The sequence below is a fragment of the Rhizomucor pusillus genome (assembly GCF_041956525.1).
Source record: "Rhizomucor pusillus strain CBS 183.67 unplaced genomic scaffold VTP01scaffold_13, whole genome shotgun sequence".
Classification (NCBI taxonomy): domain Eukaryota; kingdom Fungi; phylum Mucoromycota; class Mucoromycetes; order Mucorales; family Lichtheimiaceae; genus Rhizomucor; species Rhizomucor pusillus.
Window position 1 is genome coordinate 144,866 of NW_027192155.1, and position 18,902 is coordinate 163,767.

Genomic DNA, 18,902 nt, shown 5'->3' on the forward strand with positions numbered 1-18,902 from the left:
TAGTAAGCCAGGAACAATGGGTAACATGACTCACGGATTGGACAGTGGCTTGACCAATCAATTCCACACTATATTACATACGTCTGGGCCAGAGAACGGACCTGTCAATTTCAACTCTTCGACTCATGACGGCAGCTACCAAGATCACCCTGCCAAAGCTTGCACCCAACACAAAACCCTACGCTAGTGCGTTCAAACTTGTCCTTGCTGCTCAGTTGGCTGGTTCCAAGATTGAGCACGTAGCTGGCGATGTCGTCGCCCTGGAGTTGCCGAATCAGGTTGCTCTCCTGGAATCCAATGTTGCCGTCAAGTAAGTCGAGAGACGAGCAGCAGCAATCAGCAGCAGCAGTGAGAACTGACACTGCGACAGATACTTGTTAAATGCTTTGGCATTCAATGGTTCAGACGAGCAATTGTTCCTCAACAACGCCTTGGAAAAGGAAGCCTTCGTTGTATCTCCTTTGACGCTTCAAATGAAGACGCCCGAAGCTCTTCAGGCAGCAGAAGATATCCTTGCTCGTTTTGGCTCCAAAGTCTTTGCTAATGTTTGTCTCGCTTGCGGCAGAGAAGGAAGGGAGGAGAGATATACTGACTGTGTGAAATCTTGCAGGGCGAGAAACTCGGCGCCGCAGATGTTGTATATATCGGCACAATGTATGACGCGTTATCTCGATCTTCTGATCTTGATAAATACCCTGCGTTGACTGCTTGGTTCGCCAACGTCTCAAAGAACAAATTGGTCGCCAATACTTTGGAGATTCTCGATAAATACGTGAGTGCTATCATAATCAAAGAAGATACTCATGAAAATTTACGCAAAAATGTATCGTAGATCTCCAAAGCTGCAAAGAAAAAGCAGGCTGCCTCAGGCAAGGATAAGGGCGGTGCAGCTGCCAAAGCTACCAGCTATGAATTCAACCCAGAGACCCAAAAATTGAACAACACTGTATTCATGGCCAAACAGTCCACCGAGAAAATGTAATGTTCGGTTGAGAGATAAGGAGTGTCGATATATGTTAACGACTATTTTAGCCTTCCCAAAGACAACGAACGCAACATCTTGATTACATCTGCACTGCCATATGTCAACAACGTTCCTCACTTGGGTAACATTATCGGTTCAACCTTGAGTGCCGACTGTTATGCTAGGTAAGCAATATGAAACTGAGAGAACAAGGTCGTTGTTTTATGCATAAGTGACCGATAATTGGAATAGATACTGCCGTGCCCGTGGATACAACACTTTATTTATTTGCGGTACTGACGAATACGGCACTGCCACCGAGACCAAAGCGTTGGAAGAAGGTGTGTCATGCCAGGCATTGTGTGACAAGTACAATGCTATTCACCGCAGCGTATACAACTGGTTCGAGCTTTCATTCGATCACTTCGGACGTACTTCGACGCCAAAGCAGACTGAAATCTGTCAAGATATATTCAAGAAGGTGTATGCTAATGGATACACCCTCGAGGAGACCATGATTCAGTTGTTCTGTGAAAAGTGCCAACGGTACGATGACGTTTATCATTCAATTGATTGACAACATTGTCGTTAATCAGCTTTAAAAATGGATAGATTCTTGGCCGATCGTTACGTCGAGGGTACCTGCCCATCCTGTAACTACAATGTAAGAAACAACTTCTTACTGATGTCAAGTGGCCTTTAGCTTATGGTTTGGTTTGCATAGGATGCTCGCGGTGACCAATGCGATGCTTGCGGTAAATTGATCAACGCCACTGAATTGATAAGCCCACGCTGCAAATTGGATGGCACTGCTCCTATCACAAAGGAGTCCAAGCATCAATTCTTGAATCTGACCAAGCTTCAGCCCAAGATCGCTGCATTCAATGAAAAGTCCAGCACCGAAGGTAGTATCCAGTTAGAGAAACTGTAAATTAATATGGCAATGCTTATGTATCCGTGATAGGCAAATGGTCTCACAATGGTATTAACATTACTCAGTCCTGGATCAAGGAAGGTCTGAAACCACGCTGCATTACTCGTGACTTGAAGTGGGGTGTCCCTGTTCCTTTGGAAGGCTATGAACAAAAAGTCTTCTATGTCTGGTTCGACGCACCTATCGGTTACCCTAGCATCACTGCCAACTACACTGACGATTGGGCCAAGTGGTGGAAGAACCCCGAGAATGTAAAGTTGTATCAATTCATGGGTAAAGACAACGTGCCTTTCCACTCTGTTATCTTCCCTGGTGTCCAGATTGCCACTGGAGAAGACTGGACCATGGTAAACCACATCAGCACAGCTGGTACGTATAAATCAAAGATGTAGCAATGTGCGGTGGTTGGTACTCACATCACATTGTAGAATACCTCAACTATGAGGGAGGCAAGTTCTCGAAATCACGCAACATTGGTGTCTTTGGCACAAACGCAGAGGAAACCGGAATCCCGCCTTCCGTCTGGCGTTACTACCTCTTGTCCTCTCGCCCTGAGACCAGCGATGCCATGTTCACCTGGAACGACTTTATCACCAGAAACAATAGCGAGCTTCTCAACAACCTCGGCAACTTTGTCAACCGTATCATCAAGTTCGCTTTGGCGAAATACGACGGTGTTGTTCCTCAGGCCGATCTCTCGGGTGAGGCCGAGGTGGCATTTATCAAGGAGGTCAACGAGTTGTTGGGACAATACGTTGATGCTATGGAGAATGTCAAGATTCGTCAGGCACTCGGTATTGCGATGTCGATCTCTGCAAGAGGCAACTTGTACCTTCAAGAATCGAATGTCAGCAATGCTCTCTTTACTGAGCAGCGCGCCAAGTGCGATGCTGTCGTGTACGCTGCGCTTAACCTTGTTTATTTGCTCTCCGCTGTCATTTATCCATACATGCCTTCTACATCTGAGAGCATTTCTCGCCAACTGAACGCACCGCTTCGAAAAATACCCGATCAATTCACTCTAGACATTTTGCCCGGTCACAAGTTGAACGGTGCTGCTTACTTATTCTCTAGAATTGACGATAAGATGGAAGAAGTTTGGAAGAGCAAGTACGGAAGCTCGGGAAGTAACTAGAAGTTTATGGAAAAGAGCTAGACCCCCAAAAAAATATAATAAAAATAAATAAATAACAAGTAAGGTAATATTGACACGTAAACAAAGATCGTGTGTATCGTCATCGAGATACTCTATTTGTTTGGGAGATCTTTTTCCAAGTGTCAGAGGTTCTCTTGCTCGCAACTCCTGGCGGAGGAGAATGGCGGGGTTGAGGACAAGCATAACAGGAACAAGACGATGATGATGATGACATTTGTAAAACCTTGCTGGCAACAAGGTTTTTTCCTTGTACAAAATCTATTAAAACTTTATACGGCTTAAACCTTCTTTCATCTCGAAAAGCTCCTGTAGGATGTGTTTTCGGGCATTGGGGGTGGGGGATGTGGACAAAGATCTTTTTGCTGCAGGCGGAGACTAACGCCCGTGTCATGGGATCAAGAAGTCTGTCCATGTGAGAGACCCTGAAACATTTTCCAGCGCACAAGTAATACACAAGAAAAAAGGTCATCGTGCATAACATGCGACCCGAAGAGAGAGAAAGACAAAGATCACTTCAGTGGCGCCGAGAGGGAATAGACGTTGGCAACGTGGATCGGGTTACCAAAAGCAGATGCAAATATTGAGATGTTTTCGCTATGTAAGAGCAAAGGTCCAAATGATACTCTCGGAAGTATTGCTGCTGCAATGCTAGTTTTGCGTAAGCAGGCTGTATCTCTTACAGTTACCTTTAATTGGTCTGCCTGCTTTCGAGGATGAAGCTGCTGCAGACGGGACACTGCTCTGGCTTCCATCGGATCATCCAAGTATATATACTACATAGTTTTCTTGACACGGTGATCTATTCTTTTAGGTTGCGAAGACTGATCATCAGAACGGGTGCTGTGCGGCGAGAAAACCTACTTGTCCCCAGCTCATGTGTTCTTTCACGGCGATGATTGAAACAGTATGCATCTGAATTTTACATCCAATGGAAGAGATTCAAGACAATGAAAAACCTGACCAACGAACTGTCTTAGAAATTCAAACGTCATGAGTGCAAAGATAACATCCTTCGATATGGTCAATGTTGCACCGTGTACTGCTTTGCAGCGTAAGCCCTGCATATCTAGATTAGAGTTTTACATTCAGCATATTGGTGCAAAGACCAGCAGATTTGTGCTCCAACGAGTAGTTGGTGTGTGTGTGTGCGCGCGCTATCAACCACACTCCTGCTTTTGCATGACAGCATCATGGGTGGGCTCTCCGTGGACGAAGGGTATGGGCTGGTTTCTTTGCATGGATTTGCCATCATGTCTTGAAGATCTGCAATAAAACTTGAGGGACCCCGACTAAGTGATCAGAAAGTTACCTTCTTTCTTCCATTCCACAACCCCATTTCCGGCCGTAAGTCACCCCCAGCTTGACGTCGTTGGTGCAACGATCACCGAGGTTCCCACCCCTCATTTTTTTCTTTCTCTGCGGTTCTCTTAATGTTACTCTTTGCCTCGCAGATTGCTGAAGCACGAGGACACCGGACGTGACATTGCTACAACTTTATACTCTGCGCATTCGACAACGCTTACAGGGGCAGCTGCTGCTGTTGCAAACGGGAATATATACGGTTTACTTTAGGCTATTTTATTTTAGCTCTATCGGCGCGAAGCGGAAGAGTATAAGGTTTTTGCCATGTGGGCGACAGATGAACTCAGCCCTTGTAGGACAAGGGCGTCTGTGTGTCGCACCTTTCCAATCGATGAATAACGAGCAGCCAGTACTTGAGCTTTTTTTGGGATGGGCGGACTGGTGCATCTGCGGGCGAGTTAGAACAAACACAAACGGCGATCGCCATCCCAAAATTTGCTTGTTTCAGAATGTCTCAGATTCATTTTCCAACCTTGCAAAGGAGAGATGGCTTTTTTTTCGAGGCCCGTGACCCCAAACAGCATTCTTACTGCTGCTACACTGCTACTACTTGTTTGTATTTCCGATGTGTACCACATGATACAGCATTAGCGGCACCAAGGTTGCGTGCACACACTGGGACAAGCAGAAAAAAGGAAAATAGGTTACGGCGGTGCAGAGCGAGTGCGCGCGCTGTCAAGGTGGAAAGGAGGATGTTTAAAAATCATCAATGATTTTTTTTCCAGTCGCACAGGCCGCAAATTTTCCATTCTCGTGCGACCGGTAACTCATCTTGTCGGAATAATTGAGCATATCTGATCAGAATGTTGATTGGTAAGCACCAGGCAAAAGCCAGGGTGTGACTGGTAAGTGGTCAAAACTAGATGATGGAGGACCAATTATTCGAGCATTTGATTTCTAATATGTCTTAGTGCTGTAATTCCGGTTGCACGCGCGCAGTTATACTTGACTGGCTGGCGCAAACTGTTAGACTGTAGTTGAGAGAACGAGCGGATGTTGGTGGCAGAGATCTGAAACTGCTCATTTACTTTAGTGTGGGTAGGGTGCTCCAAATCTCTCTCTTTGGATGTGTGTCTCTCTCTGCCCCTAGCCCCCTCACTCATTTACTTTGTGGCTCGTGCCCTTGTTTCCGATAGGTGCACGACGCTGTGACGTTTCATCCCCGCCGTCGTGGTACGACTGCAGCACAGCATGCATGCGATAGAAAAACAGAAACGTGGCAACGACTTTGCATGATAAAGTCGATAAAAAAGCGCAAAGATGGAAACAATAAAGTTCCATGTAATTGCTACGAGGTCCTCAAACCGGACGATGTTGGCTTGTCGGAAAGGGGTGCTCTTACATGTCTACGTTGAAAGGGGGTTCATCAAGAAATAGACAAGCAGAGAGAAGACAGGGAGCTTTGGGGGAGAGGAAGGGGGCAAAAGCAAACCGGAAAGGAGGATCATGTTGCATTTCGTGGAGCAAGGTCATAGGAAAGCAGGCTAGTGTGTAGGTTGTAGACATATATGTGTGCGTGTGTGCGTGTACGTGCGTCTATGTGGAACTAGGTTTGGGGCATATGTACGGGAGGAGGTGGGGGGAGAAGGCAATCAAAGAAGAAAGAAGATAGACATGGAAGAAGAGTACGGCTCGTCATTTTGGGCAGTAAAAAGTGTACACACACACACGCACACCCAGTGTGCATGTATATGCGTGAGAGCCGAGGGCTGTTAGTGTGTGCGTGTGTGTGTTGTGTACAGGTCGATGTGCTGCGTGCGTCATTCGAAAAGATTTCTTGTGGCACCAACCTTCTCAACCCGTGGACAGTCCTCTGTCTCGGTCTCCCCCAATCCTCCTTCCTAGGAAATGTATTTAAATACCGGAGCGAAAATCATTGTCTCACTCGATTTCTTTTCCTTCTTTCACCAAACCATCCATCAATAACAACAAAGACATGGAAATCAGCAATCTTCTCAACCAATCTGCCCAGGAAGGCCCTCTCGAGAAACAATTCGAATGCACATGGGCCAACTGTGGCAAACGCTTCTCCCGACGCTCAGACCTCTCTCGGCATCGCCGCATTCACACAGGCGAACGCCCATACCTCTGCACTTGGCCCAACTGCGGCAAACAATTCATCCAACGCTCTGCCCTCACTGTCCACTACCGCACTCACACTGGAGAACGGCCTCACGTGTGCGAAGTCGAAACGTGTGGCAAATCATTCAGTGACGTATGTTTATTTCCCATGGAAACATAATATTTGCTTGTCTAACGCGATACGCACACACATACAGTCCTCCTCCCTCGCGAGACACCGGCGTACCCATACCGGGAATCGTCCGTACGTCTGTCAAGTTCCAAACTGTGGAAAGTCCTTCACACGCCGCACAACGCTCCACCGCCACGCCCGCTGTCATGAAAACGTCGATGCGAAGCCTTACATAAAACGCTACATTAGCTTTGAGCGAACGTAAGTAGTCTGCTGTTGCTACTGCTCCTGTCTGTTTTCTAAATATTCCATGATGCTAGTGATTGCCCGCTGTCGCCTGCAACTACCGAGGACTCCGAAACAGACAGGTCGCCAAGTCCTCCGTCCACTCCGACCGATCACTATTCTGTTTCTCCGCCTCTCATGACGGGCCCCATTGTCTTTGCACCCGGCCCTTCTTACGTTGAACAGCACCAGCGCGCCACCACCGTATGTCATCGCCCAACGCCAGTGCGACCCATGCAGATGGCTGGCCCCTACCAACCAAGTCTCTACCACCCTGGCGTGATTCGTGACAGAAACTAGATCCATCTAATCAAATCCTCATCCTAAACTCGTATCAACATCTCGCTTTATCCTCTCCCCCTTTCGCAATTTTATCCCCTCGAGAACCCTGCGCGCGCACACATATGTGTGTGTGTTGCTTTATCTCAGAGATCTCCCCTGTCGCGTTTCTATTTTTTTTCCGTCTCGTTTCTTTGTAAATAGTTTTTTTTAGTCTACCAATTCGCGCGCTTGGATCGCGTAAAGTTTATGCCCCACCTGCACACGTTAATATGCCCTCATCCGCTCAAATACAAAATTTGCTTATCTGCTTCTTATATATGCCTTTCCTTTTTGAGATAATAATAAAGTTCGCCAGAATTCGGTGGTAGTAGTAATGACAATAAAGATCATCAGTGCGGAAAAGCTTGCTTGAGCTGCTGCAGCGCACGGCTCAGGGAGGCACTCCCCGAAAAGGAGTCATGCCGATGAAGAAAATAAGGACAAGTAAGGAAAAACGGGCGCATGACGCCCATTGCTACTACTATCCTTTTGTCTGTGTTTACAATTTGCAGCACTACATCTTGCTTCTCCTGTTTCTCCCTCTCCTCCTTCTCCTTGTTGGAAATTTAGGCTTTCAGCATCGGCTTGGTCTAGGCAAGAATGATTGCTAAGGAGTGCTGACGGGACCTTTAGGTAGAAAAGGTCCAACTGGCTGGGATAATGCTTTGCATTTAGAATTTTGGGAGTTGTCCTTTTTAAGCTGCTGCTGCTGCTTCCTGCCTTTGCCCTGCTACTGCTACTTCTCGCTTGCCTCCCCGTTTGGAGTCCCTTCTGCTGCTATTACCAATACATACATCCCTCCTTGCCTCTCACGCGCTTGTCTAGAACATACATACACGGACACACGAGAGTTGAATCTATCACTTGCTGATCTTGTAAAACAGGAGACCGCCAAAGGTCAGGATGGAGAAGAAGGGGTCAAAAAGTAGCTAATGCACTGATAGACGTAGCAGGGTCATAGGAGTCGTGTCCATTAACATGTTTTCTATCGGAAGACTCCTTTAATGGAAACTGCAAAGATCAAATAAACTCGTTTTAAAGCTATGTATCCCTTGCTGGATCCAGATCAGGTTGAGGATCAACAAAGGGAAGTAGGTTACTATGCTCTATCCTGCATTCGTACGCACATACGTCAGGATGCTCCACCCTTGCTACCCCGAAACCCATACAGTGACTGGTATTCAAGCTTCTATGTACTATTCGACCTCTAATTGCAGATAATAGCGCCGTCTTGCTTTCAAGGTATCTGGTTTTGAATTAAAGAAACGATCGCTCTTACAATTGCAGCAGGAACTGCGATGACATACGTGGCTCGGTGTCGCTCGCTTCGCGAGCTGGTTCAGCATGTGTTGGACTTTGGAGCACATTCCACCTCAAAACTCCTCCAATGTCATCTCAAATCATATGCTCCAAGCTTTTAAAGTGGAAGAGCGATACATCGATTCAATTGACAGTTCGCTAGCTTTGCCGGCAATCCTAGTTTCCTCTGATATCCTTATAATTTTTTGGAATACAGCCCGTCTCGAAAATTCGCAGACGTGCCGCGTTTTTCAAACTCACCAACTTTGAACTCACCCCGTTCGGTGGTGCTCCCTTTTCAGCTAGCAAACGCAAAAGAAGAAGCAGCAGCATGCCGCAACAATCGGCTCAGACAGTTCAGCAACGTCTACTAACTCTCGCCAAGGTAGTCTTTGTTGGAAAAAGGATCTTATTACTTCTCAGGGAGTTAACCAGAGAACAGACCCAGCAGTTCGCCTGGTTCGTGGGCCACTCACTCACGCTTCTGGGTTCTGCATTGTACTTTTTGTCCTTCATCCTATTCAGACCGTCCGTCACAGCTTACAAGACTGCGTATGTCGGTGCTATTGGCTCGTACGGTGTAGTCATTTACAAAACCCATGGGGTAAGCAAGGCAATGAAACTGCATGCAGGAAGGAGGTGTGGGGAGTAGTATAGTAGTCCGTGACAAGCTTAACACGAGGGACTTGTAGGTTCCAAAGTTGAGCTCTACATATGCACAGCGTCTGGTTATGGATGAAAATGTACAATACCTTCTCCTGGCATTGTACTGGTTTTTGTCGAGACCTATCACGGGTGAGTGACTTTGCCTTTTTTTACCTGCATACCTGCATTTTTGGGAGACAGGAGAGATAAAGAGTAAGAAAGAAGAAGGACTTGCTGACACGTCAATCAACTTGTCCTAGTTACCCTGATCCCGTTTGCTACTTTTTCGACTTTCCATGCACTTGGATACATTCGCACAAACATTATACCTACTGTATTCCCTGCACCTTCCAACGGCGGGACCTGGCAAGGCAGAGTGCAGCAGCAGATCAAGGCTTGGACCGACAAGAACTACGACGCAGCAATGCGTTTTGTCGCACAGATTGAAGTTGTCGTGATTATGGGTCGCTTGTTGCTTGGTATCTTCCGGTGAGTAATCTTAGTAGTCATTAGATCCTTATATCAATGTACTAAACCGCGCATACCGTTCCTAGTCTTCAAATTTGGTCCATCTTTTTGTATGCTCAATTCTTGCGATTCCGTTTCCATCTTTCGACCTACACCAGCAGAGCATTTAGACAGCTCGGTGCCACCCTTGATAGACATCTTTTGCCCCCAACTGCAAACCCAAGCATTCCACCTGCAGTTTCTGAAGCATACAAGACCGTCAAGGCTCTGGTTATTCGATATGGCCAAGCTGTCGTCCAACCGAGACCGACGCAAGGACAATAGACAACATGCTGCATTTCGCTTTTTATTTTCGTTCCTCAATTTTGTATGGTATATATATTAGCGCTACTATCGCAGAGAATCAATCAAGTTGCATTCAGCCTTATCGTTTGCCTCCTTGAATCTCCTCATGAGTTCCAAGAAGAGTAGCATCGTGTAGTGGGCATCGTTTCCTAAAGCAAGCCACGAAGAAGAAAAGAGAGAAAAAATAAACCACAAAGTTATGCCCCGGGTAATGATATGGAAAGAACGCATGGAAAGAAAATTGCGAGACGCAATGTCTAGTCATTTAAAGTAAGCTCACCTGCGTTGTGCATATGCCAATGCTCGATACCGAGTTCGGTCAGCGTTCCTGACAAGGATGGTGGGTTGTGCAAATCGTTCCGATACACACCGTACATGGATTCGGTGTTCAAGACGGTGATGGCTGCGCTCTCTTGCACGTCAAGAGAGGTATTTCCATCTTTGCACGGCCACATGAATTTTACGCCGCGAAGGTACGCAATATCGCTATCCAAGTTGTGCCCAACGAGAACGTAGCCACCGTCCCGCTTGGTAGCCCACTCCAAATCAGCATGGAGTTCAGCGAGTGCCTGATCAAGCGTGCACCACACAGAGGTACCGAAATTAAAGCTTAGTCTTTCATCGTTGACATATTTGCCATTTGCCAAGTGTCGATAACGGCTGTTCATGTAATGCTGATCCTGCAGTACTCTCCGCTTGGAATCGTACAGCGTCCATCCGATCTCGAGCAAGATGCTGTGGTCAAGCTCGTACGCTTCGATATCAATACTGACAAAGACATGACTTTTCCGTTCAAGGAGTGACAACGCGAGGTCGACTTGGGCTTTTGCATTTTGCATGCGATGCAGCCTTTTACTTATCTTCTTGCAACACTGATGTAACTTCTCCAGCTCTTTGCTGGATTTAACGTAGACGCCAGTTACATTTGTCCAGGCAACTCGGCTAGGATGCAGGCTCCTCGGGGACGGGATGTTCTTATCCAAGCGCTGAAGCACCGCTTCCAGCGAAAGTCGCAGGTGGTCGTAAAGCTGATATGATATGAGCAACTTTTGCGTATTATCGCTAGGATCGACACCTTGATTGTTGTTGTTTATATATTAATACCCTTATATAATTGTTTATACATGCATACTTAACGCGCTGTACCTGTATACACGAGAAGACCATCACCGCGGTTGTAAAGGCCAGGATTCTCAATCAGCGCCACGACGACTTTTGTCTGACCTAACGAATGGTACTGGCTAAACCACACAGATCGCAGCGCACTCCATTCAATGTACGAATTGTTGCTATCCATGAGGCGATAATAAAAGAAGAGGGTTGGTTGTTGGGCGGTGTCAAAGAAGCTTTTCCGCACACACACCACCACACACCATGTTTGCCCGCTTCCGCAGCGTCGCCGGCCTCGTCGCACCATGGCGCAGATTCCTGACAACGGAACCACCACCACCACCAGCAGTCGTCCAAGAGCCCATTAAAAAGGAACGGCAAAAGATTGTTCTGAACGAAAGCGATCTTGTTGAAAAGTTCGTAAAAGGCTCAGGCCCTGGCGGTCAGGCTGTCAACAAGCGTGTCAACTGCGTTGATCTCAAGCATATTCCAACTGGGATCCGTGTACAAGTATGCGCTTACCTTGTCTATGGAGAACTCTATGGAAGGAATAACAAATCGCCATGTAGTGCCAGCAAACTCGCTCGCTTGAAGCCAATCGAGGCATCGCACGCAAGCTCTTGATTGAAAAATTGGACGACATGATTAACGGCAAACTTAGCAAAAATGCCCAAAAGGCCGCAAAGGTAGCAAAGGCAAAAGCTAGACGAGCAAGAAGAGCTAGAAAGAAATATGGTACAAAAGAGGACAAGGAAGATGCAAATGTTATTAACGAAGCAGACAAAATACAAGAGTAAAAAAAAAAAATAGCGCATGTGTGTATATATAAATGTGTGTGAACAACAAATGCAAGACTACAATGCAGAGAGCGGAACGTGTCGACTAACGTCTCTTGCGCTTGGAACCAGCCTGTGCTGATCCTTTTAATCGGCTGTGGAGAACCTTCTTTGCAGTTTCGTCCGGCTTTGCCTTGTTTCGGTTGCGGTTCTTTACATTAGCGGTTTCGTAGTAGTGAACACCAATCTTTTTCTTCTTCTTTGAAGGTGTTGTTGCTTCTGCAGCTTCTTCTTCATCTTGTTTCTTGCTCTTCTTTCGTGCAGGCTGCTGCTCCTCCACCTCTTCCTCTTCTTCTTCATCGTCGCTGGGGATTTCTTCGCCCATGTCGGAAAGTTCCAATTCACTGTCGATCTCTTGCTGCTGATCTTCTTCGGCCTCTTCCTCTTCCTCTTCTTCGCCTTCAATGACAGGTGCTTCTGCAACAGGTCCTTCCTCGCCTACAACACTCTCAAAGATCTCATCCCAATCGGTAGGTTCGTCTGCCGCAGCTGCAGACTTGGACTCTGTTTCCTTGGCGGCGTTTTCCGTGGTTGTTTCTGCTTGCTGTTCGCTCTTCTCTTCTTCTTCCTCCTTCTTCAGATCATCCTCCATAAAGCTGGCAGACACAGAGATGTTCTTGAAGATCTGTTCTACGCCAGGCATCTTCTTGTCAGCAGCAGTTTCAGGCTTCGTCTCTCTTTCGGGTGGAGGCACGTAGTATGGTATTCTTCCTCGCAACCAATCGTTTAATACAATGACGGCCGAATTGTGAATATCAGGTTCGCCCTTCTTTAGCAATTTGCCGCGCTTCTTTGCTAATTTTTCCAAAAAGTCTACAGGATCGTCCCAGTCTTTGATACCATACGTGCGTTGGATGTATTCTTTCCGTACACGTTCCAAAATTGTTGGTATGTTATCCTCAGGGTTGGGTACATTCTCTACACGGACCTGTATATAAGATTTAATATATATTTGCACGGCTCACAAAGTATGCATTTAATTCTTACCGATCCCTTGAGAATGATATCAGTTTCAGTATCTTCCGGATTGGGTGGCACAACACCGGGACAGTCAATCAGGTAGATACGCTTCATCAGCGTAATATACTGCCAAACTTTGGTTTCGCCAGGAATAGGTGCAACGTTGCATACTTTCTTTGCCTTCAAGGTGTTGATAATAGAGGATTTGCCAGTGTTGGGGTAACCGATGAAACCAACTTGGATTTGCTTCTTATCACTGTGCAAGCCGGAAAACTGTCGCAAGAGTTGAATGAGAGAGCCTTTGCCAAATGAGTTTTTGATGGAAGCATGGAAAGCGAGCGTAGGATAGTCTTGAGATAGATGGGCAACCCACTTGGCCTAAACAAAATACGTTGTCGTCAGCGTTCTACAATTCAAATATATGTGTAATATGCAAATCTGGAACTTACGGTAGCCCACGTGGGAATAAGATCGCATTTGTTAAGCACAAAAATCAGGTGTTTGTGGGGCTTTTCTTTGCGGATGAAGTTTTCGATTTTGCGGCATCGAGTACCAAGGGGATCACGAGCATCCAGGACATGGATGATAACGTCGGAGGAGTCAATGACCTTGTAAAGTTCGTTCCAAATACGTTTCGATTGACCGGCCTGGAGATACCATGCTCGTGCTTCGTCTGTGAACTCGGTCTCTTGGTTTGCAACCAGATTCATGTCCTTCTTTTCATCGTAATTTTCTAATCACCACACAAAAATCCCAATTTAGATGCATTCCACAGTCACATAAGGATAGAGATAAGCATACCTTGCACATCATCTACACGGGCCATCAATTCTTCCATGGTTCCAGCCGAGATTTTAGGTTTCTTGCGTTGAGCTTTAGCACCGAATGTGTTGGCAAATGATTCGGTGTCCAAAATATGCATACGACTTTGCTTTGTGGGGTCTTGGAGCAGCGACATTGGCAGCTTGTTCTGTCGAAGGAGAACCTGGTACGGATCGTTGACTCTAGCACCAAGCGATTCTCGAAATTGCTCCAGCGCCTTTTGCGTGATGACTCGAGTGTTGCCGAACCATTTTCTGTTGGGTGCAACGCGAGCTGTTTTAGCTTCTGAGCTCTGATACTCGGCGGCCTTGATGATCTTGCCCTGAGAGTTGCGAATCGCCTTGCCGCCTTTGAGCATGTTGATGTACCGCAGCTTCTTGGCATCACGGTAAAAGTTTTCACCCTTGACTTTAATGTTCGTGGCACGATCATCGCCGGCTTCTCTCGCTCGAGCTACTCGAGCACTCTCCTTCTTATATTGACCCATGGTCCAGAACGGGGGAATCAGGAAAGAGAAAAAAAAATGCGAAATGTAAAAAAAATGCGGATCGGAGAAAGCCACCTCAGCGCTGTCGGGTTTTTGACTAAAAAAGATATCACAAATGAGCAGTAAAAGTAAAGTAGGCTAGCCTTTAGCATGAGTCACCGCAGGTAGGTATTTTCATGCATTCCCGTCACAGTCGAATCCATTGTATCTCGTTAATGCGATAGAGGTCAATTTAAAGATGGGAGGCGAACACGGCGGCGCCATCGGGCACGGGCTTGACCTCCACGACGCGTTGCTACTGGGCCTCCTTCTGCCGTGCGTCCCCTCACCATGGCCACGAATGCCATTGTTGAGAAATAAATGTGTGCCGTCCGAGCTTTCCCCCGGCAATTTTCATCTATCTTTCTAAAACTGGATATAAATTGCAGGTAGCGGCTTGAGTTTCACGGGAGATTGTTTCGCCAAAGAGAATAGAGTACTTTCCGTAAAAAAATCGTCATCTAAATCATCGGTTTAGGTCATCGCAGTCATATTCCCATGGTGCAGAACCACGCAGATTTTAGGACAATGGAAAGTATGTGCGTATTACCATGAAATAGCAAATTTCTCATCATCCTTTTTACTTTATTCGAACTCGCGAAATTGAGTGCTGTTTAGGATGATAATATATGATTTTTCCTTCTAATATGCGCTTGTGAGATGGGATTTGGCGTTTTAAGTCAGGACAAGTTCGGGTTATTTTCCCTATTTACCATTTCACAAAAACTAAGAAAAGCTTTATGCGCTCAAACTGCTTGTATTTTTTCTTCATTCAGTTTTCGGTTTGATAAGCCTAACGTAGGGCAAACCCGGAAATCAAACATGTAATAGTTCTAGGAGTGAGGACAGGCAAGCTGAGGATGAGAAGGCTTCAGTGAGAATAAGCTTTTTTCTATTGCCAGCTTTTTTACAATCAACCTAAATGCGACTAGAAACAGCGGCCATAGCATTCCCTTATATAGAGCTGCATTAGAAGAGAATTAAACCCTGTTGCTTTTCCCCCATACCTTTCAAAGAGAAATCACCGATTTTCGCAGGCATAGTACAGGGGCCAGTGGCGCGAAGGCACATCTGATGCCCTCACGAGTGCTCTGAAAGAGGACATCATCGCGGGGATTCCTTTTGCCACGCCTAGGAGTAAGAGACAATATACAGGGTCATAACAAAAAGCGTCGTGTTGAGGGTTTTTTTTTGGCAGACGGGCATACGTCATCTATTGAAACTCGATTGAATCTGCTTCTCAGGCGGAAAGACACCTCTGTAACAATATTCAACCATGCATAGAAGTATCTGGGACGCAAGCCTTCCACTTAGCATTCAATAGATGCTTGCATATTTTGCAGATTTCGAAGGTTAAGAACGTCATCTAGCTGCTTCCACGTAAAGGACGAGCGCACCATTTGTTTGCTGCTACACGACTTGATTCCTCTCATTTTACGCTATGCTGCTGGTATGCATCCGGACTCTTTTCAGCGTGAATCCCATCAGTAACGAATGTAAGGTGTCCAAGGAAGTAGGGATCAAAAAATGCGCTACTTCAACCATTGGATATAAGACCTCTGCTACCAATGTCATAAAATATATGCGCATACCACAGCCTACAAAATCGAGCGCCTCTTAGAAATGTGCTGGCACAAAGGTTTCGACTACACTCCTACCGATACCCTATACAGCTATGATAGCCTCGATTTCCAACCTGTTGATTGCAGCTTTACTGAATAATCCCAGTCTCAGAAGGTCGGTGTGCTGTTGGCCCTTGTCACACTTTGTGTCATCCGTTTTGGCTTCACAAAAGCCTAGGGCGTAAGCTACGTGGTACTGCTCGCGCAAGGTAACCGTTCCATCTCCGCGGTTTCAAAAGAATCCTTGTTTCAGGAATGGAAACCTGCTGAATGGATTCTACAGGTTTTTTGAGACTTCGTAAGGGACATCGTGAGCATATTGCTAGTCTTGACAGACATACTGGTCATTGCATCCCCCATCACTCTTGAGCCATGCATGCCATAATATCCGGACTGTCAAGCATCAGTGGTTATTTAGCATATTGCTATCCAATGGAAATTTATGATTTGTATTACCACAAAAGGCTCGAAATAGTATAGCAGGATCATGGGATGAGATGCGTTTCGGCCATAGTCCTGCTGTGCTCTCAAAGCCACAAGCCTGAAGATGCTCTGTCGTCCATTGCGTATTATTTGCTCTAAAACATCGCGAAATCTTTGCAAGCCTTCAGGAAGTCTATCAAAATCGATTGGCTGCGGATAGCCTTTGCGCTGATCGAGAGACATCCAGTAGTGAAATAGCTTGCGTAAGCGACAGAAGTCAGATTGCTCTTCCAATGGAACCGGTCGTCGTATGATCTTCTGCGTCAAACCTCCTCATCGCTCAACTTCTTTCTCTACGTATTCAGCGTCCAGTGTGGATTTAATGTCGAATGCTTCCTGGACACTGCGTGTAAAGGTAGCTTCAACTTGTCAAAGCAGTAAGGGCAGTCCACTGGGCAGCTTTCATTAGTGCAAAGTAGCAATCTGACATGAAGATCTCAGGAGTGACGCCAAGAGGTTCGTACATCCTTCTTTCGAGTGTATGGAGAAACCAGCGGTAGGATTCATAAGTCTCATTCTCCACCCATGCCATAGCAATCTGGAAGGATGCTAGGCGGTTTTCGTCGTTGCTCGTATCGCCGATGCCGACAGCGTTTCACATTGGAAATTTTGAAACGTTGGTATTGTATGTTGCGTCAACGATCAGGATCTCAGGGCATTTGGCTGTCATATCTGTCGCTTCTGAACGCGCGAAGAATAGCTCACTAAGTCGTGCTTCGGGCGTTTTTACAGGAATGCAAAATAGTCTCTCTCTTGCAGAAGTCTTAGCGACTGCTGGATGGTGTCTGCATTGCTTCCTTCGTTTAAAGCATATCTGAGCTTTACGCGAGCATTGACAACGGCTTTAGTGTGTATAAGATGTTGTTGATTTTCATTCATGATATTGAGCAAGGTGACGATTGTTTCGGTAGCTGCATTAGCTTGGTGTAAGCGTGCTAGCATGTGTTGTTGCTTTGTTGTGAATTGCAATGCTGAAAAAAACTGATGTCCATTGCCAGATGATTATGGACGTCGTTGACCTTCGTTATGATCCACTTGGACCGGAAATCGGGAATGTGTTGGTGCTTCTTGAGGTTACGCGCAAGACAGCAACGCGGATGTAGGCTGGCCAGCCTTTAGCAATCGTCATCTTCTATCTTTGCATATTCTCGACTGTTTTTCCCGGTTATTGCGGTACTGCCCACCCTGAGTACAATGATAAGTAACATTAACATTGCCATTCTCTGCAGCTTCGGGTTTCACGCTGCTTCGCTTCGAATACGCTGCTGACTCCTGAAGCAGACGATGCTCGAACTATTCGAGATTGTTATAGTAGTCAGCTTCGAACATAGCGTTTAGAATAAAAACAGGATACTGTTACTGTGAGAGAACAGGGAAAAGAAAGTGTGCGAAAATTTCTTTGTGCGCTCAGGGTCTTCGGGTCATTTCCATATAAGAAAAGGATGGGTGCAAGTTTCGAGATCTCATACTTAAATCATACGTGGAAGCTACATAAAGTCTATGAAGTACTATTTGATAATTGCTTTAAATAGCATGCTCAATATTTAGCTTGTTGCACTGTACATTTTGCCTGCAGATAGCTGATGGAATAAACCTTTTCGAAAGGAGTGCGGACTGCCAGATATAGTAACTCCCAAAACGAGTGCTTATCGAAACGAGTGTGGATATACCCTTTATCCGAAACGAGTGTATATTACCATATATGTAACTCCGAAACCAGTGTCCGTAGACGAGGCGGAGCCGCCCCCCTGCTCTCTCCCCGCGGTGTTTCAATTACAAAAGATTTCATTGGATAGCGTGAAGGCTGAAAATTAACCGCAGCGTCGTGGAAGAGCCATGGTCCAGATGCTGCATACTCCATACAATGCTGGAAGAATAATTTGATAAGGGTCACTGATCTGAATTATTGGGTCATGCCCATGAATTTGAGCCACTTACAAGGAATTTGGATCACTACACTGAAATCGTGTCACTATGGAGCACGCACGGATGCGTTGAGGTTGTCCACGCCTCCCTGGCCATTGGTATTGTCGATGGAACTTTTCCAGTTTTTAAAGACTTATTAGTCTTATTTGTTATTTCTTCTCTGATTTGGACAGTACTATAAATTTTGGATATATTTGTGTTCCCTAATTTTATAGCAGAAGAAAAACATATTTTGGTTTTCTGTTCTTATAGGGATGGTAAGTCGTGTGGTAGTGCTGGTGGGAAATCCAGTAGCCAACTAGTCGGATAAGAACAAAGGTTTGTGGATGCGCTTCTATGCTAAATTGGTTCACTATGCTGAAATCGGGCCACTACTGCTAGAATCAGGTCAACGAAGTAAAAAAAAAGTCAATAGTTGCAAGAACATGTAGATATGGTACTTGCATTTTAAAAAGTTTACAAGCCCCTTCTCGCCAGCCAAACAACGACCAGCGGTTTCGGGCCATTTTCGCTTCCAGCACTGTAAGAGGCTCCACACGCTGTAAGGGGCTCGGAGTCTAAAACTGGAAGGGGCTCTAACATGTAAGAGGCTGCTGCACGCTGTTACAGCCTCTTACAGTGTTAGGTCTGAAGCTGGGTGAGAA

The 18,902-nt window shown here is 46.0% G+C and overlaps 8 protein-coding genes across 8 annotated transcripts; 4 read left to right on the top strand and 4 right to left on the bottom strand.

The window, feature by feature from the left end:
• Positions 1–125: 125 nt before the first annotated feature.
• Positions 126–3,033, top strand: VTP01DRAFT_2441 (uncharacterized protein; the record flags this gene model as incomplete). Its single annotated transcript, XM_069380903.1, has 10 exons — positions 126–310; positions 371–545; positions 611–772; positions 833–978; positions 1,033–1,149; positions 1,217–1,510; positions 1,577–1,628; positions 1,689–1,869; positions 1,929–2,267; positions 2,327–3,033. The coding sequence occupies 10 exons, from the start codon at positions 126–128 to the stop codon at positions 3,031–3,033; spliced, it is 2,358 nt and encodes a 785-aa protein (XP_069237217.1).
• A 3,319-nt stretch (positions 3,034–6,352) lies between these two features.
• Positions 6,353–7,195, top strand: VTP01DRAFT_2442 (uncharacterized protein; the record flags this gene model as incomplete). Its single annotated transcript, XM_069380904.1, has 3 exons — positions 6,353–6,631; positions 6,696–6,871; positions 6,931–7,195. 3 exons carry the CDS (start codon positions 6,353–6,355, stop codon positions 7,193–7,195), a joined length of 720 nt encoding a protein of 239 aa, XP_069237218.1.
• Positions 7,196–8,846: 1,651 nt separating this feature from the next.
• On the top strand, positions 8,847–9,952 carry VTP01DRAFT_2443 (uncharacterized protein; the record flags this gene model as incomplete). The annotated part of the gene is made up of 5 exons (XM_069380905.1): positions 8,847–8,900; positions 8,958–9,119; positions 9,208–9,310; positions 9,421–9,649; positions 9,715–9,952. The coding sequence occupies 5 exons, from the start codon at positions 8,847–8,849 to the stop codon at positions 9,950–9,952; spliced, it is 786 nt and encodes a 261-aa protein (XP_069237219.1).
• Positions 9,953–10,230: 278 nt separating this feature from the next.
• On the bottom strand, positions 10,231–11,270 carry VTP01DRAFT_2444 (uncharacterized protein; the record flags this gene model as incomplete). Its single annotated transcript, XM_069380906.1, has 2 exons — positions 10,231–11,048; positions 11,120–11,270. The coding sequence occupies 2 exons, from the start codon at positions 11,268–11,270 to the stop codon at positions 10,231–10,233; spliced, it is 969 nt and encodes a 322-aa protein (XP_069237220.1).
• A 77-nt stretch (positions 11,271–11,347) lies between these two features.
• On the top strand, positions 11,348–11,880 carry VTP01DRAFT_2445 (uncharacterized protein; the record flags this gene model as incomplete). Its single annotated transcript, XM_069380907.1, has 2 exons — positions 11,348–11,593; positions 11,653–11,880. The coding sequence occupies 2 exons, from the start codon at positions 11,348–11,350 to the stop codon at positions 11,878–11,880; spliced, it is 474 nt and encodes a 157-aa protein (XP_069237221.1).
• Positions 11,881–11,965: 85 nt separating this feature from the next.
• On the bottom strand, positions 11,966–14,188 carry VTP01DRAFT_2446 (uncharacterized protein; the record flags this gene model as incomplete). Its single annotated transcript, XM_069380908.1, has 4 exons — positions 11,966–12,847; positions 12,907–13,257; positions 13,329–13,612; positions 13,681–14,188. 4 exons carry the CDS (start codon positions 14,186–14,188, stop codon positions 11,966–11,968), a joined length of 2,025 nt encoding a protein of 674 aa, XP_069237222.1.
• Positions 14,189–15,764: 1,576 nt separating this feature from the next.
• Positions 15,765–16,515, bottom strand: VTP01DRAFT_2447 (uncharacterized protein; the record flags this gene model as incomplete). Its single annotated transcript, XM_069380909.1, has 5 exons — positions 15,765–15,825; positions 15,886–15,892; positions 16,040–16,126; positions 16,191–16,242; positions 16,306–16,515. 5 exons carry the CDS (start codon positions 16,513–16,515, stop codon positions 15,765–15,767), a joined length of 417 nt encoding a protein of 138 aa, XP_069237223.1.
• Positions 16,516–16,693: 178 nt separating this feature from the next.
• VTP01DRAFT_2448 (uncharacterized protein) lies at positions 16,694–17,274 on the bottom strand (the record flags this gene model as incomplete). Its single annotated transcript, XM_069380910.1, has 3 exons — positions 16,694–16,870; positions 16,949–17,036; positions 17,090–17,274. 3 exons carry the CDS (start codon positions 17,272–17,274, stop codon positions 16,694–16,696), a joined length of 450 nt encoding a protein of 149 aa, XP_069237224.1.
• Between the last annotated feature and the right edge of the window lie 1,628 nt (positions 17,275–18,902).